An 18686-nucleotide genomic window follows, 5' to 3' on the forward strand; every position below is an offset into this window, starting at 1 on the left:
TGAGGCCTGATGGTCATGGCCAGTGTTTGACCAGCGCCATCTTTATATATATATATATATATATATATATATATATATATATATATATATATATATATATATATATATATATATATATATATATATATATTATGCCTGTTATTACGATTCTTAAGAATGATGTTTTCTATGCCCTCTCTGGCCTCAATCCCCAGAAGGCTTATGGACCTGATGGAGTGTCTTTTATTGTCCTTAAAAACTGTGCTTCCGTGCTGATACCCTGCCTGGTTAAACTCTTTCGCCTCTGCCTGTCAACACCTACCTTTCCTTCCTCCTGGAAAAATGCCTTCTTACAGCCTGTGCCTAAGAAGGGTGACCGTTCCAATCCCTCAAACTACCGTCCTATAGCTTTGCTTTCTTGTCTATCTAAAGCTTTTGAATAAATCCTTAACCGGAAGATTCAAAAGCACCTTTCCACTTCTGACCTTCTATCTGATCGCCAATATGGGTCCCGCAAGGGGTGTTCAACTGGTGATCTTGCCTTCCTAACTGATTCTTGGTCACCCTCTCTTATCCGTTTCGGTGAAACCTTTGTTATTGCGCTGGACATAATTATCAAAAGCCTTTGATAGGGTCTGGCACAAATCTTTGCTCTCCAAACTACCCTCCTACGGCTTTTATCCTTGTCTCTGTACTTTTATCTCCAGTTTCCTCTCTGACCGCTCTATTTCTGCTGTGGTAGTCGGTCATTGTTCTTCCCCTAAACCTATTAATAGCGGTGTTCCGCAGGGTTCTGTCCTATCTCCCACTCTTTCTATTGTTCATTGACAATCTTCTTTCCAAAACGAACTGTCCTATCCAATCCTACGCCGATGACTCTACTCTGCATTACTCAACATCTTTTAATAGGAGACCCACCCAACAGGAACTAAATGATTCCAGGCTGGAGGCGGCAGAACGCTTAGCCTCTGACCTTACTATTATTTCCGATTGGTGCAAGAACTTGGTGTCCTTCAACGCCTCAAAAACACAGTTTCTCCACCTATCCACTCGACACAATCTTCCCAACAACTATCCCCTATTCTTTGACAACACTCAGCTATCACCTTCTTCAACACTAAACATCCTCGGTCTATCCTTAAGTCAAAATCTCAACTGATAATTTACATCTCTTCTCTTACTAAATCAGCTTCCTCGAGGTACAAAAGTGTTCTGTACCGTTCCGCCAGTTCTTCTCCCCGCACAGTTAGTGACCCATTTAATAGGGCCTTGTCCGCTCTGGTATGGAGATGACCACGTGGGGGTTTCACTCACACAGCTCCCTCTTTGGACAGAGTCAAAATCTCATCATCATCATGCCTCCCCCCCTCCCGTGGCCTCGCCACACACGACTTTCTACTCAAGCTCATCCCTTTACTGTCCAAATCCCTTACGCAAGAGTTAACCAGCATCTTCACTCTTTCATCCCTCACTCTTGTAAACTCTGGAACAATCTTCCTTCATCTGTATTTCCTCCTGCCTACGACTTGAACTCTTTCAAGAGGAGGGTATCAGGACACCTCTCCTCCCGAAATTGACCTATCTTTCGGCCACTCCTCTAACTCTTTTTAGGAGCATTGAGTAGCGGGCTTTTTTTTTTAACATTTGTTACCTTTTTTTATGCCCTTGAACTGACTCCTCTGCTGTAAAAAAAAGAAAAAAAGCGAGTCCATAACACTGTGGGCCAAGCCATTTTGTCGAGAGCCTCCTGGTGGGTCTCATCATTGATATACCCTACACTACCAATGTATGTGAAACTTTTAATGACCTCGACATCATATGCATGGACAGACTGGAATGTCTTATCCAGCAAACCACCAAACGACTACACCTTGGTTTTGACCCAAGAGACCTCTAGTTACAGAGTCTTTGCTTCCTCATTGAGCATGAAGGTATTCCTCCCCTACTCTTGACTTAACAGGAAAGAAGCCAGAAACGCCTCCCCCACAGTTCACAGAGTAAAGGCCAGTCATTATGTCAATAATCATTGCAGGAATCCCACGAATCCGTAGAATGTCCCAGAGTGCCTCACGATTCACTGAGTCAAGAGCATTCTTGAGATCGACACGGGGTGCGAGTAGCCCCTGTCGAAAATCTTGTCGGCGTTCCACAAGAACGCTAAGTGGTCGGATCGGGTCAATTGTTGTCTTGCTGAACGTGAACTCGGACGGATCAGGTCTCCGAAACTTTAGCAGATGAGATCGAATTCGCATCAGCACCAAATGAGCGATCACTTTGACCGATACGATGAGCAATGTAACACCATGGTAATTGTTGCAGTTTTGTCGGTCCACTTTCCCTTTTTAGATATGGCCAACCAACCCCATTTTCCGGTCAAAAGGAATGGTACCGGACTTCCACATGGCAGACAGCATCGCATGCAGCTCTTAGATCACGGCTTTACCCCCAGATTTCAGCAACTCCGTACTGATATTGCAGATCCCAGATGTCTTTCCACCCATCAACTCCCTCACAGCTTTTCTCACCTCCTCAAGAGATGGTGAAGTTTCATCTGTTGGTGGATCAGCAGCCGCCATCTGCAACCCAGCCAGAGGAAGCTCTCTGTTACTGTAAATGAGTCCTACCTCATGACTCCGACAATTTTTAACCATTGCCGAATGTTTAGGGATTACCCACATGCTGTCCATATCATCAATAATCCCTAAGTTTATCGGTTTCGGTGAAGAGGGGCACTAGGGGGCAGCATGGACCAAGCAAGTCATAAACCAGGGCAGTCACTTATAATGGAAACAAATCGCTTGCACAACTAAGGGTCTGGTACTGTCGACAAGGCCCCTCAAGAGAGCTCCATAATCCTTGCAGGAATCCCATGGATTCGTGGAGTGTCCAAGAGTGCCTCTCGGTCATTTAAGTTAAAAACATTTTTCAGATTGACATAGGCTGCGAGTAGCCTGTGTCGAAAATAGCGTTGATGTTTAACAAGGACGCGAAAATGTTCAAATCTGCTCAATTGTTGACTTGACAACTGATGACTGCCGGTTGCTAAAGACAGCACATAAAAAATAATAACAATTGCCTCTTGCAGATTTCCCTCAGAGATTCACCCATTAAAATGTCTTAATAGCTGTCAATTCAACTGCAACTCCACCCTAAGCTGTTGCACACCATCACACACCATTTCCACACCACCCGTTCATTTTACCTTGTACCTATCAGCATTTACCACTTCCATCCCTTACACTGCTTCCATTGTTTGAGGATGTTAAAAAGCCACGAAAAAAATATCCAACCAATCTTTCTGACCAACAGATAATCTCCTGAAAAAATAACAACGACATATCTTCATTATCCACTCTCAATGTCAATCATAACCTTCACCACAGTCAACACATTTATAGCAACCCATAATTCGGCCATTCCACCCTCACAGATTCGTAAAATACTATCCCTTACCACAACGATTGATCCTGCAGCCAACAATCCTCCTCAGACTTCCATTCACTGTTATCCAACTTCACCACCCACAGCACCACCCAAAAACTTCAATGGGCACCAGTTCAGCATCGTCACATTAGACTGGTACCCTTTTATGGACTTCAGGCGGAATAGTGACGCCGTGGCCACCACAGTAACGCCGCAAGACTCGCTCGACGTACGCATCCTTTCCACCCTTACAAGAACCCTCAACTTCACGTAAGAACCAACCCTCAGAAACTCTCCCTAGACTACTACGTATACATGACCTTTAGTAGCGCCTACACTTAATCTGTACCTTCTCTTCATCTTCTTTTCCTACTGCTACCCCCTTCTTAATTCACTACGACACCTGTTTCTAATATTGGAGGTAAAACATGACCACGTTCTATGGTAGCATTCAGGTCACCACCAAAATCATATATTCCCTCTCTTTGTTCTTTTTATATATTTTTACGTCACGTGGAGAAAGGTAGTTGGGTGAATTACGTTACACATTAATCATGGGCAAAAATGTTAGTACAACGAAGTCCAGTTGACTGACGTAACAAATCAGAAGGGGAGGAAAAAAAACAAAAAAAACCCAATTATATATATATATATATATATATATATATATATATATATATATATATATATATATATATATATATATATATATATATATATATATATATATATATATATATATATATATATGGTGGCTGAGTGGTAGAGTGCTGGGCCCACATTCACCACGTGATGGACGACGCGAGTTCGAATATCCACGTTACCACCTCGGATTTTTCAGTAACCGCCGAGTGGCTTAAAACTACCCACATGCTATCCTGAAGACCACCCGTCAACCCGGACTCTAGAGGAAACCGTCCAAGTTGATCAAGAATGAGTTCCGGGAGGAAACCATGAGCCAAGAGAAGATGGCGCCACTATAAACACTTGCCTGCGCCATGACGGGCTGGGGCCGACTACCATCCAGGCACCTCAAGCAAGCTTCCCGGCGCTATAGGCGTAGACGTAAAAAAATAACATATATATATATATATATATATATATATATATATATATATATATATATATATATATATATATATATATATATAGTTTACAACAAAGAGCCCAAATATATATATATATATATATATATATATATATATATATATATATATATATATATATATATATATATATATATATAAAATGTATGTAATATATATATATATATATATATATATATATATATATATATATATATATATATATATATATATATATATATATATATATATATATATATATATATATATATATATATATATATATATATATATATATATATATATATAGATATATATATATATATATATATATATATATATATAGAGAAAGCCCGCTATGCGCCGCTCCCACAACAGAAAATAGACAAGAGTAGCCAAAAGAGAGGTCAGTTTCGGATGGAGAGGTGTTTTGATACACTCTTCTAGAAAGAGGACAAGTCATAGGCAGGAGGAAATACAGACGAAGGAAGGCAGTTTCAGAGTTTACCAGTGTAAGGGATGAAGGAGTGAAGATGCTGGTTAACTCTTACATAAGGGGTTTGGACTGTATAGGGATGGGCTAGATGTGGAAAGTCGAGTGCAGCGGGGCCGCGGGAGTGGGGGAGGCATGCAGTTAGCAAGTTCAGAAGAGCAGTCAGCGTGAAAATATCGATAGAAGATAGAGAGGCAACATGGCGGCCGAATTTAAGAGGTTGGGGACTATCAATAAGAGGAGGAGAGCTGATGAGACGAAGAGCCTTAGACTCCACTCTGTCCAGGAGAGCTGTGTGAGTGGAGCCCCCCCACACATGAGATGCATACTCCATACGAGGGCGGACAAGACCCCTATAAATGGAAAGCATCTGTGCGGGAGAGAAGAACTGACGGAGACGATACAGAACACCCAACCTCGAGGGTTGAGTTGAGTTTCCAGTTGAGATTTTGAGCTAAGGATAAAACAAGGATATTTAGTGTTGAAGAAGGTAGCAGATGAGTGTTATCAAAGAATAGGGGATAGGTGTTTGGAAAATTGTGTCGAGTTGATAGGTGAAGAAATTAGGTTTTTGAGGCATTGAAGGACCCCTGACTGCGGATTTCCTACAAGCAGACCTCACCAAGCTACAGGAATGGAACAATAAGTGGCTGATACAATTAAATGAAGAAAATGTAAAGTCCTGCAGCTTGGGAAGGGATATCCAGCATACCAATACCACATGGGAAACACTCCACTATCCACCACAGAGGCAGAGGAAGACCTGGGAGTACGCTTTACCAGGCTACCAGTGAAGGCCAAATCCGTGCCAATCGCAGCGGACTTAAGCGTTCTGCAGCCACCAGTCTGGAGTCATGTAATTCCTGTTGAGAGGGTCTTCTTTTGAAACAAGTTGAATAATGCAGAGTGGAGTCGTCAGCGTATGAGTGGATAGGACTGTTTGTAATGGAAAGAAGATCATTGATGAATAACAGGAATAGAGTGGGTGATAGGACAGAGCACTGTGGAACACCCCTGTTGATAGGTTTAGGGGAAGAACAGTGACCGTCTACCACCACAGAGATAGAACGACCGGAAAGGATACTGGAGATAAAGGAACAGAGAAAGGGATAGAATCTGAAAGAGGGCAGTTTACAAGGCAGATACTTTTGCCAGACTCTATCGAAAGCTTGCGATATGTCTAGCGCAACTGAGAAAGTTTCACCGAAACGGCTAAGAGAATACGACCAGTAGAGCGCCCCTTGCGGAATCCATACTGGCGATCAGGTAGAAGGTCAGAAGTGAAAATGTATTTTCGAATCTTCCGGTTAAGGATTGATTAAAAAGCTTTAGATAGGCAGAGAAGTAAAGCTATAGGGCGGTAGTTTGAGGGGTTGGAGCGGTCACCCTTCTTAGGTACAGGCTTTATGAAGGCATATTTCCAGCAGGAAGGAAAGGTAGATGTTGATAGACAGAGGCGAAAGTTTGACCAGGCAGGGTGTCAGCACGTAGGCACAGTTTTTAACCCGGTAGCTGCGGGGATCATGTTTCTTAAAGGCCCCTCTAAGCGAGAAAAATGAGAAAAAATCATCACTCACGCAAACCATTTCATAATATATATCAACGCATTTGTCATTAGTTTATGCATCATCTCTTTTTGGGGAGGTTATATCATGGCAAAAATTTGGCCCCCGTCGCTGGTACACGGTAAAGCCACAAATTTGGCCCGTCGCTGCTACCGGGTTAAGGACAATATGAGGCACTCCATCTGGTCCCTAAGCCTTCTGAGAGTTGAGGCCAGAGAGGGCATAGACAACATCATTCCGAAAAATCTTAATAACAAGCATAAAGGAGTCAGAAGGGGGATGAGTAGGAGGAATATGCCTTGCGGGATCCATACTGGCGATAAGATAGAACGTCAGAAGTGGAAAGGTGCTTTTGAATCCTCCTGTTAAGAATTGATACAAAAACTTTAGATAGACAGGAAAGTAAAGCTATAGGGCGGTAGTTTGAAGGATTGGAGCGGTCACCCTTCCTAGGCACAGGCTGTATGAAGGCGTACTTCCAGCAGGAAGGAAAGGTAAATGCTGATAGGTAGAAGCGAATGAGTTTGATCAGGCAGGGTGTCAGTACGGAGGCACAGTTTTTAAGAACAATTGAAGAATAGGAGGCACTCCATCAGGTCCATAAGCCTTCTGAGAGTTAAGGTCAGAGAGGGCATATAAAATATCGTTCTTAAGAATCTTAATAACAGGCATAAAGGAGTCAGAGGGGGGATGAGTAGGAGGAATATGCACAGAATCGTCCAGAGTGGAGTTTTTGCAGAAAGTTTGAGAGAAGAGTTCAGCCTTAGAGATAGATGAGACGGCGGTACTGCCGTCAGGGTTAAGGAGAGGAGGGAAAGATGAAGAAGTGAAATTGGAGATGTTTTTGGCTAGATGCCAGAAATACCGGGAAGAATTAGAAAAAGCAAGGTTTTGACATTTTCTATTAATGAAAATGTTTTGTTAAGTCGAAGAATAGATTTGGTACGATTCCCGGCGATAATGTAAAGATCATGGGCAGCGTGAGCTCGAAGGCTCTGGTACCTGTTGTGAGCTGCCTCTCTATCTTTGACAGCACGAGAACAAGTGGTTTAGCATGAGGAGTAGAGAAAGTACGTGGAATGTATGCCTCCATTCCAGAGACAATCACATCTGTGATGCGCTGGGCACACACATAGTTGGTAGAGTTAGGTGAGAGATAAACACCACAGATGTATTTAATAATAGAATGACAATGAAGTCTTAGACAGATGGCGCAACATCCAGCTTTGGATTGAAGTTTAGGATAGAAATAGTAGGAGGGAACAGAGTAGAGATTGCTGTCAGTATCCTCGGAAACCTGTGTTTCGGTGAGGAAGTGAAGGTGAGGTTTAGAGGAGGAGAGATGATGTTCCACGGAATGAAAATTAGATCGAAGACGGCAAATGTTGCAGAAATTGATAAGAAAGAGGTTCGAGGAGTTATCAAGACACCTCTCAAGTCAGTAGCGAGAAGGGGTGTCCTCTCTGGGGGAATTTGTGGTCCCCTTCCCCCAGGCGGGGACTCCGAGGCAGTTATTGTGCACCATTTTGAATTTTGAATTTTGGGAAAAGGTGTGTATGTTGTGTGAATGTAGTGTGGTGTGGATAGAGAGAGGATCCATCTTTAAAGAAACTCTCTGGTGTTGATGAGACAATAGGGAAACGGTTAGTGAGGACATGGGAAGGATCTTTGGAGGGCTTCAACACCTTCCTCATTTCCCATATATACCTCACCAGAAGTGGCTTGCGCCCGTTTCGGTAGGTGTCTTCCTACCTCCTCCAGCCAATATATATATATATATATATATATATATATATATATATATATATATATATATATATATATATATATATAATTGTTCTTATTTCTTTTTCTACCCCCCTTCTGATTTGTTACGTCAATCAACTGGACCCCGTTGTACTAACATTTTAGCCCATGATAAATGTGTAACGTAATTCACCCATCTACCTTTCTCCACGTGACGTAAAAAATATATAAAAAGAACAATGAGAGGGAATATATGATTTTGTTGGTGACCTGAATGCTAACAAAGAGCACACACACACACACGCACACACACACACACACACACACACCCACATATATATATATATATATATATATATATATATATATATATATATATATATATATATATATATATATATATATATATATATATATATATATATATATATATATATATATATATATATATATATATATATATATATATATATATATATATATATATATATATATATATATATATATATATATATATATATATATATATATATATATATATATATATATATATATATATATAAAATATATATATATATATATATATATATATATATATATATATATATATATATATATATATATATATATATATATATATATATATATATATATATATATATATATATATATATATATATATATATATATATATATATATATATATATATATATATATATATATATATATATATATATATATATATATATATATATATATATATATATATATATATATATATATATATATATATATATATATATATATATATATATATATATATATATATATATATATATATATATATATATATATATATATATATATATATATATATATATATATATATATATTAAATTTCAATCACACTTAACCCTCTCACTCGCACCCAACAATCATTCACCACTTACAACGATCAATACTTAATTAAATAACAGCGGTTCAGTAATACAGTTCAAGATGGGCTTGAGTCTGCTGTAATGATATCCTTGTACTTACTTGTCAATCTTAGGCCAGGATGTTCCACGCCTTTTTCTGGTGGTGCTGGAGCAGGACAGGTTGGTTTGAGACTGTATTTTTGTGTTATTTGCATTCTGTTATTAGGTTTAATATTCATAATTATAGTTTTGATTTATCTTCTTCTTCCTCTTCTTCTTCGTTTCCATTTTCTTCTTCTTCTTCTCCTTCTTCTTCTTCTTCTTTTTGTTCGGCTTCTCCTTCTTCTAATTCTTCTTCCTCTGCTTTTTTTTCTTCGTGTACTTTTCCTCCTCCTCCTTCTTCTTCTTCTTCTTCTTTTTCTTTTTCCTCTTCTTGTTCTTGTTCTTCTCCATCCTCTTTTCTTCTTTTTCTTCTTTTTCTTCTTCTTTCAGCTGCATCTTTTTATTCTTTTCTTTCTTCATCTTCTACCTCATCTTCTTTTTTTTGCCTTTCTCGTTTTTTACCTCTTTTTCTTCTTCTTCTTTTCAGGTTTTTCTATTTATGCTTCTTTCCTTCATCGTCATATTCTTCTGTTTAGTTTGCTTTCTCGTCTGCTTCTTCTTCTTCTAATTCTCCTTCTTCTGCTTCATCTTCTGTTTTTTCTTCTTGTAATTCTTTAACTTCTTCTTCTTCTCCTTCTTCTTCTTCTTCTTCTTCTTCTTCTTTTCCTTTTATTATTTCTCTTTTTCGCCATCTTCTTCCTCTTCTCTTTTTCTTTTTCTTCTACTTCTTCTCTTCTTCCTCCTCCGCTTATTCTTCATCATTAACTTCTTTCTTCTTTTTTCATCGTCTTTTCCTTATTATTATTTTTTTTTCTTCTTCTTCTTCTTCTGCCTCTTCTTCTTATAGTTATTATTATTCTCCAACTTTTTCTTCTTCCTCTGCTGCTTCTATTTCATCTGCATCTTTTGCTTCTTTTCCTCCTTCTCCTCTTCTTCTTCTTCTTCTTCTTCTTCTTTTCATTCTTTTTTTTCTTCTTCCTCATTATATTCTTACTCTTAAGGGCTCTCACACATTCCCGGTCCCGGTCCCGATCGTCCCCGATGACTCACGATAAGCCGATCGGGGCCTGACCGCCGGCAAAAGAGGCAATAATCCTGGGACCGGCGGCTTACCGCCGGTAAGCGGTGGCCGAACTGGTAGCGTACTGGGCCCACATTCGCCGCGTGATGGACGACGCGGGTTCGAATCCCCACGCTACCACTCGGATTTTTCAGTCACCGCCGAGTGGCTTAAAACTACCCACATGCTGTCCTGAAGACCACCCATCAACCCGGACTCTAGAGGAAGCCGTCCAAGCGAATCAAGAACGAGTTCCGGGGGGCAGCATGAGCCAATGCAAGATGGCGCCACTATAAACACTCGCCTGCGCCAGAACGGGCTGGGCCGACCATCAGGCCCCACCTGGAAGAAGCCTTGGGCCGACCACCAGGCCCCACAAGGAAGATGCCTACCGGCGCAACAGGCAACGACGTAAAAAAAAAAAAAAAAAAAAAAAGCCGGCGACCATATACGATTTTCGATTTCTCCGACCGGTGACTGCAGCAGGTCAGCCGGCGGTAGACCTGCGGCACATCGACGAGCAAACACTTTCGTTGCCACAAGCAGTTGGAAGGGTATATAAACGCCCGCCCAGGTGTTTTTGATCATTCCTGAGTTTGACATCGCCATGGCTTTCCTCAGTTCTCGTGAACGTGAAATTGAACTCCTGAAATTGGACGTGGACAGTGACCAAAGTTTGTTGACGCTTGTATATCTAATGGAAAATAGACGGTTAAAATAATTCAGAAGAAGAAACGAAGGGCATCGTGGGTGAGGGCATGGATGCAGAGGAGAGTTACTCAGGGTATGTTCGTTACTCTCATGAAAAAAAACTAGAGGCTGAGGACCCAGCAGGCTTCAAAAAGCTAATACGGATGGACAGAGACATGTTCCAGGAGATCCTGAACATAGTGGAACCACGCATCGTCAAGAAGGACACCTTTTGGCGGAAATCTATCTCACCCGCTATTCGGCTCGCCATCACCCTGAGGTTCCTTGCTACAGGTGAGAGCTACCTTAGTCTCCAGTACTCCTTCAGAGTTGCAAACAATACCATCTGCAAGATAATCCCAGAGACATGTGAAGCAATCATCGAGGAGTTTCAAGAAGTGCATCAGTGCCCCACAACACCTGAAGGATGGGAAACAAAAGCCAGTCATTACTCAAACAGGTGGCAATCTCATCACTGCCTTGGTGCTATAGATGGCAAACACATTGCCATTAGACCAATCACACTACATAGGGTAAGCAAAGACCAGTTGAACCTGCTCTTAAGTTTATTTAAAGCAACAAGGAAAACTCGCTGGAAAATAAGGAATAATTAATTAATTCCAGGCACACAGCTACCTAACTAACTGGCTTAAACTATCCTAGGCACGAACTGTACTTAGCTGCGTAGATGGGCGCGCCAGAAGCCGCACCCTGCTGCCACGTGGTCCGTCCGCGCACGTTGGAGTCCTCCAGCCGCTTCTCGTAACCTTCCAAGGTGCTCCACGCAGCAAACACACCTCTCGTAACCTCCCAAGGGCTTCCCTGATCTGAAGCACACAGTCGCCTGACTTGTGGATGCCTGTAGATGGTAGGAAGACCACCACGATGTAAAACACATGGTGCGGGAGAGGGAGGAGGCGCGTCCGGTCAGCACGAGCTCATTTGGAGAAGAGGGCGCGGGTCAAGGGGCGACCCGCCGCGGCCCGCAGTCAAGATGCCAGCACTCGTCACAGTTGACATCTCTTGTTCTGTGTAACACTTAAACTAGCCCCCTAACGGCTATGGGTTATTATTTATTAACAACCTAACACCGTGCACTAAGTAATAGTGGGTCATGCATCCCACGAATATTCAGCATTGGCAGCAATAAACGATAAGTATTTGAATAAGCTCCCTTCTCCCGCCTGGCCTGGACCTGGGTAGGTAAGTAGAAATTTCCGACCTTCTAAGGACTTATTTCCCGCTCTCTAAATAAAAATGGCGGGGACTTCCACGGAATTTTCCACGGGCTATTTCTTGAAATAAGGAATTCATGACTGGCACGAAGGACTGTTGAAAACATTTTTGGGATTCTGAGCTCCAGGTATGTTGGCAATTTTCATCTTCCTTGTTTCCCGGTCTTTTTTGCATTTTCATAAACAGCTTCATACCTAAATTCATTTGTATGCATAAAACTCTCTCTCTCTCTCTCTCTCTCTCTCTCTCTCTCTCTCTCTCTCTCTCTCTCTCTCTCTCTCTCTCTCTCTCTCTCTCTCTCTCTCTCTCTTTTCTCTCTTTCACCCATTCCTCTTCCTTCTTTCAATCCTCTCTCCCTTCCTTCCTCACTCTCCTCCATCTCTCCCTCTCTCTCTACATCCCTCGCTCCTACTTGTTCCTCCTCTTTTTCCTCCTTCCTCCTTTGCTAATCCCCAGGTCAGACACAGGTGTTCACTCGCGGTCTACCGCCGGTCTGCCGTCGGTTGTCGGTGGTTGACCGCCGGTCCACCGCCGCTCAACCGGCGATATTTTTCGACACCGCCGGTCGACCGGCGGTGGTCGGCTACGTCTACGGTCATCAGGGTCGACCGGCGGTGCACCGGCGGTCTGCCGCCGACCATCTCCAATCTTACAGCCGGTCGACCGGCGACCGGCTTATCGGGAGTGATCGGGACCGGGACTGGGAATGTGTGAGAGCCCCCTTTTTTTTTTCTTCGTCTTCTCCCTTGTCTTTTTCTTCTTCAAGTGCTTTTTCGGCCTCGTCTTCTTCTTCGTCTTCTTCTCATATTTGTTCTTTTTTGTTCTTCTTTTTACTATAATTATTATTATTATTATTATTATTATTATTATTATTATTCGTCTTCTCTTTTCCTTATTATTATTATTATTATTATTATTATTATTATTATTATTATTATTATTATTATTATTATTATTATTATTATTTTTTTTATTATTATTATTATTATTATTATTATTATTATTACTATTATTATTTATATTATTTATATTATTATTATTATTATTATTATTATTATTATTATTATTATTATTGTTATTATCATTATTATTATTATTGTTATTACTCATCTTCTTCATCTACTTCTTCCTCTTCTTTTTCTTTTCCTTCTGCTGCTTCTTCTTCTTCTTCTTCTTCTTCTGTTGCTGCTCTTATTATTATTTTTATTATTATTATTATTATTATTATTATTATTATTATTTTTATTATTATTATTATTATTATTATTATTATTATTATCATTATTATTATTATTATTATTATTATTATTATTATTATTATTATTATTATTACTATTATTATTTCTATTATTATTATCTTTTCCTTCTACTGCTTCTTCCTCTTCTTCTGCTGCTACTTTTGCTTCTTCCTCTGTTTCTTCTTAATTATCACTTCCTTTTTCTTAGTTATATTTCTTTTTAATTTTTCAACTGCTTCCTTTCTTCTTCTTCTTCTTCTTCTTCTTCTTCTTCTTCTTCTTCTTCTTCTTCTTCATATCATTATTATTCTCCGCCTATTTCTTATTCCTCTACTGCTTCTTGTTTATGTGCTAGTTTTGTTTCTACCTCTTCTTCCTCCTTCTAATCCTTCACCTCTTCTGCTTCTTCTTGTTCTTCTTTTCTTCCTTTTCTTCTTCTTCTCCTTCTTCTTTTTCTTCTTCTTCTTCTTCTTTCTTCTTCTCCTTTTTCTTCTTCTTCTTCGTCTTCTTCTTCTTCTTCTTCTCCTTTTTCTTCTTCTTCTTCGTCTTCTTCTTCTTCTTCTTCTTCTTATTATTATTATTATTATTATTATTATTATTATTATGCTCGTTCTTTTTCTTCTGCTTTCTTCTTTTCTTCTCTTTCTTCTTGCTTTTCCTCTTCTTCCTTTTCATTTTTTTCTGTTTCTTCTTCTTCTTCTTTTTCTCCATTTTCTTTTCTTTCTCCTTATTCATTTTCTTTTTCTTTTCTTCTTTAGTCTTCTCCTTTTTCATTTTCTTCTGCTTTCTTCTTCTCTTTTTTCTTCTTCATCTTCTATTTCATCTTCTTTTTCATATACTTCTGCCTCATTCTGTTTTTCTTCTTGTGTTCTTCCTCTTTTTTTAATTATTATTATTATTATCCTGCTTTCTATTCTACCTCTGATTCTTCTTTTTCATGTACTTATTCTGCTTCTACTTCTTCTTCCTCCATCTCCTTCACTTCTTTTCTTTCTGCCTCTTCTTCTATTTCTTTTCTTTTTTCTTTTTATTTATCTTTTTCTTTTCTTTTCTTCTTCTTTTTCTTTTTGTTCCACTTCTTTTTCTTCTTCTTCTTCTTCTTCTTCTTCTTCTTCTTCTTCTTCATGGGATCATTTGATATCGGTGAAATGACTTTGTGTCAACCCGGCGACTACTCCCTGAGACTGATTCGACATAAATTACCTACATAATTTGATAACACGAAGTCTGGCTATACGGGCATGTGGCACTATACCCAGAAGCCGACTCTGCTCACCAAGTTGTTTTTGTAAGAGACAATCCAGAGTGGAAGGGGCCAGGGGGATCGCTCACAGAGTTCGTGACGAGCAAGACGAAAGATTTTGCGAGTAGGTACTCGGGATTAGAAAGAGGCTTGCATGTAGTCCTGTCCGGAAGGAACCCTGGTAGGCGGTGGCTGAACAGATTGCAAGACGGCCCCGCGTTCATTAGGACGCGACTTCAATCCCCGCCTGGTGCCGCCAAGCTGGGATTTTTCAGCCGCCGCCGGGTGGCTTAAAACTACCCACATGCTGTCCAGAAGACCACCTATCAACCCGGACTCTAGATTCTAGGATTAAAGATGAGCTCCGGGAGGGCAGCATGAGCCAGTACAAGATGGCGCCACTATAAACACTCGCCTGCGCCAGAACGGGCTGGGCCGACCATCAGGACCCACTGGGAAGAAGCCTTGGACTGACCATCAGGATCCAGCGGGAAGAAGCCTACCGGCTCAATAGGCCAAGACGTAAAAAAAAAAAATAATAATAAAAAAAAATGGCGTTGTAGTGTGGGGGAGGCGACGCACCCCCTAGCGTACATCCTTGTTGATTGGTTTATACCTTCTCCTCTTTCTTTTCTTCTTCCTCCTCTTCCCCTTCTGTCTCCTATTTTTTTTTCCTCCTACTTCTCCGCCTCCTCCTTATCCTCTCCAACTCCTGCTCCTCCTCCTCCAAGTCCTCCTCATCCTCCTCTTCCTTCCCCCTCCTCCTTCTCCTTCCTTCCGATCTCCTCCTGCTCTTCCCCCTCCTCCTCTTTCTCTTTTAACTCATCCTCTTCCTTCCCCCTCCTTCTCCTAATCGCTTTTCTTATCCTCCTCCTCCTCCTCATCATCATCATCATCATCCTCGTTCTCCTCCTCGTCCTCGTCATCCTCCTCCCACTTCTGCTCCTTCGTCTCTTCTCTTCTCCTCACCTTCCTCCATTTTATTTTCTGTAGGAACATGTAGGCCCATATTCCCAATCGGTAGGTATGAGATGCGGGTGCCTTGGGACAACCAATGGGGGACCTCTACGCCGAGCGGCAATTGGACTGGAGTAGTGGGTACATTGCAGCATCACAAGGCTGACTTCTCTCTCCTGTTGTCATGGATGCGAGGTCGATACCAGGTACGCAAGAGATACACAAAGATGATCTGTACAACCAACATAATTAATATTTAATGATTTATTATATATTTTTTTTATGAGAATATATATATATATATATATATATATATATATATATACATACATACATACATACACACATACATACATATATATATATATATATATATATATATATATATATATATATATATATATACATACAAACATACATACATATATATATATATATATATATATATATATATATATATATATATATATATATATATATATATATATATATATATATATATATATAAAATCCGTGCTTTCGTGCTGACACCCTACCCGGTCAAACTCTTTCGCCTCTGCCTATCAACATCTACCTTTCCTTCCTGCAAGAAGTATGCCTTCATACAGCCTGTGCCTAAGAAGGGTGACCTTTCCAATCCCTCAAACTACCGCCCTGTAGCTTTACTTTCGTCTGCCTATCAAAAGCATTTGAATCAATTATTAACCGAAAGATTCAAAAGCACCTTTCCACATCTTATCTTCTACCTGATCGCCAGTATGGGTTCCGCAAGGGCCGTTCTACTGGCGATCTTCTTGCTCTCTTAATTGACTCTTGGTCCCCTCTTAGCCGTTTCGGTGAAACTTTCTCAGTTGCGCTAGACATATCGAAAGCTTTCGATAGAGTCTGGCACAACTCTTTGCTTTCTATGTTGCCCTCATACGGATTCTATCCTTCTCTCTATTCTTTTATCTCCAGTTTCCTTTCTGGCCGTTCTATCTCTGCTGAGGTAGACGGTCACTGTTCTTCCCCTAAAGCTATCAACAGTGGTGTTCCACAGGGCTCTGTCCTATCACTCATTCTCTTCCTGTTATTCATCAATGATCTTCTTTCCATAACAAACTGTCCTGTCCACTCATACGCCGACGACTCCACTCTGCATTATTCAACTTCTTTCAATAGAAGGTCATCCCAACAGGAAGTACACGACTGCAGACTGGAGGCTGCAGAACGCTTAACCTCAGACTTTGCTATCATTTCCGATTGGGGTAAAGCGAACCTTGTGTCCTTCAATGCCTCAAAAACCCATTTTCTCAATCTATCAACTCGACACAATCTTCCAAACACCTATCCCCTATTCTTCGACAACACTCAGTTGTCACATTCTTATACACTTAACATCCTCGGTCTATCCTTAGCACAAAATCTCAACTGGAAACTTCACATCTCTTCTCTTACTAAATCAGCTTCCTCGAGTTGTTTGGGCGTTACCACAAACATACAAACCAATTAATACATTTTTACATTACTATTTTTTTCTGATAATAATATTGATAATTAATAGTGTTTGCCTCTTTTCAGAAATCTCGTAAGTAAAATGCACTAAGAGCTTTTATTAATCTTTATTTATCAAGGTTGTGGAGTACTCGCGGATCTACGTCAACGAGCCTATCGTCTTCATTATGCTGAAGCCCGGCCCGCTGCCTCAATACCTCGCTTTGGTCACACCCCTTGAAGGTCACGTCCAGTTTAAAGTATCATAGGGCCTTGCATTGTAAGGCATGCTAATAAGCATGGTCACAATTAGATCAAAGCCGGTCACTGTCACTGGCTGAGGATGAATGAGATGAAGCATGAATAGTCGTCGCACGCGGGTTTATAAATTAAGTAATATCACGTCAAAATTTGGTCAGGTTACCTTATGTCAACCATGGTGACATTTTAAGACACGAGCAAGTGTTCAAAAGTAACCTTTATCAGGGTAGGTCAGATTAGCTAACAATAGTAACAGGGTTATATTGAAGGTAATAATCACAGGCCAGGCTATATAAGAGGTCAGCTCAATAAATAATCTTGTCATATACTGGAGAAAGCGTATAATGAATTCAGTACTTAATGCTATCAGGTCAGATTTGATCAGCCTTAGAGGGCAGGGTCATGGCCTCGCTTTACCGTTTCCCTATTGTCTAATCAACACTAGAGAATAGTTCAGCATGCTCTCTAAAGACACATTCTCTAACTTTCCACACCATACAATATCCACACGGCACGCACACCATTGCCTCAAACTTTCAGCTAAATTCATACTGACAAACTTTCATTGTGCCTAAAGACTACGTCTGGGGGAAGGAACCACAAAAGTCCATAGATCGGACTCTACTCTCGCTTATCGACCTAAAAAGTGTCTTGATAACTTTCTATTTTTTTCTTCATCAAAATTTGCAACATTCGCAATTTTTCCAATAACTAACATTCTGTGGAACACTTTCTCTTTTCCATTAACCCTACAAGCTCCGAGGGTGGCCACATCTGGCCACCCCTCAGGCACTTCTATCAAAACGATACACTTTTTTTTTATTATCAAGTGTAAAAGAAAAACAGTCCTACAGCTAAACGGAGTAAAATACCCATATGAATCCTCGTTATTTTGCTACACACGAATATTTCGAGAAACCGACGCCGTCATTTTGAAACACAGTCGATACATTATGGAACGAGTGGAAACGGCTGCCGACTGTCAGATGTACAATAACCTATACGATACCACGATACTATTACTGTTACAAGTATATATATATATATATATATATATATATATATATATATATATATATATATATATATATATATATATATATATATATATATATATATATATATATATATACCTGTCTTGTATATTGCATGTTTTGAATTTTTTTGCTAATAAAGCTTTAGCTGATACACTAAACAGACCAACAAACAAACTGGCT

The 18686-nt window shown here is 40.0% G+C and overlaps 1 protein-coding gene across 1 annotated transcript in view; it reads left to right on the plus strand.

Annotated features, from left to right (window-relative positions):
• Positions 1–3510: 3510 nt before the first annotated feature.
• The window catches only part of LOC126992795 (glutamate receptor ionotropic, delta-2-like), a 66231-nt gene continuing 51055 nt past the window's right edge, over positions 3511–18686 (plus strand). The window contains exons 1-3 of the mRNA XM_050851625.1: positions 3511–3672; positions 15803–15941; positions 17349–17451. Of these exons, the coding sequence (XP_050707582.1) occupies positions 3569–3672; positions 15803–15941; positions 17349–17451 (346 nt within the window). The 5' untranslated portion in view covers positions 3511–3568. The remainder of the gene's footprint in view (positions 3673–15802; positions 15942–17348; positions 17452–18686) is intronic.

This window comes from Eriocheir sinensis, chromosome 7 (assembly GCF_024679095.1).
Source record: "Eriocheir sinensis breed Jianghai 21 chromosome 7, ASM2467909v1, whole genome shotgun sequence".
Lineage (NCBI taxonomy): Eukaryota > Metazoa > Arthropoda > Malacostraca > Decapoda > Varunidae > Eriocheir > Eriocheir sinensis.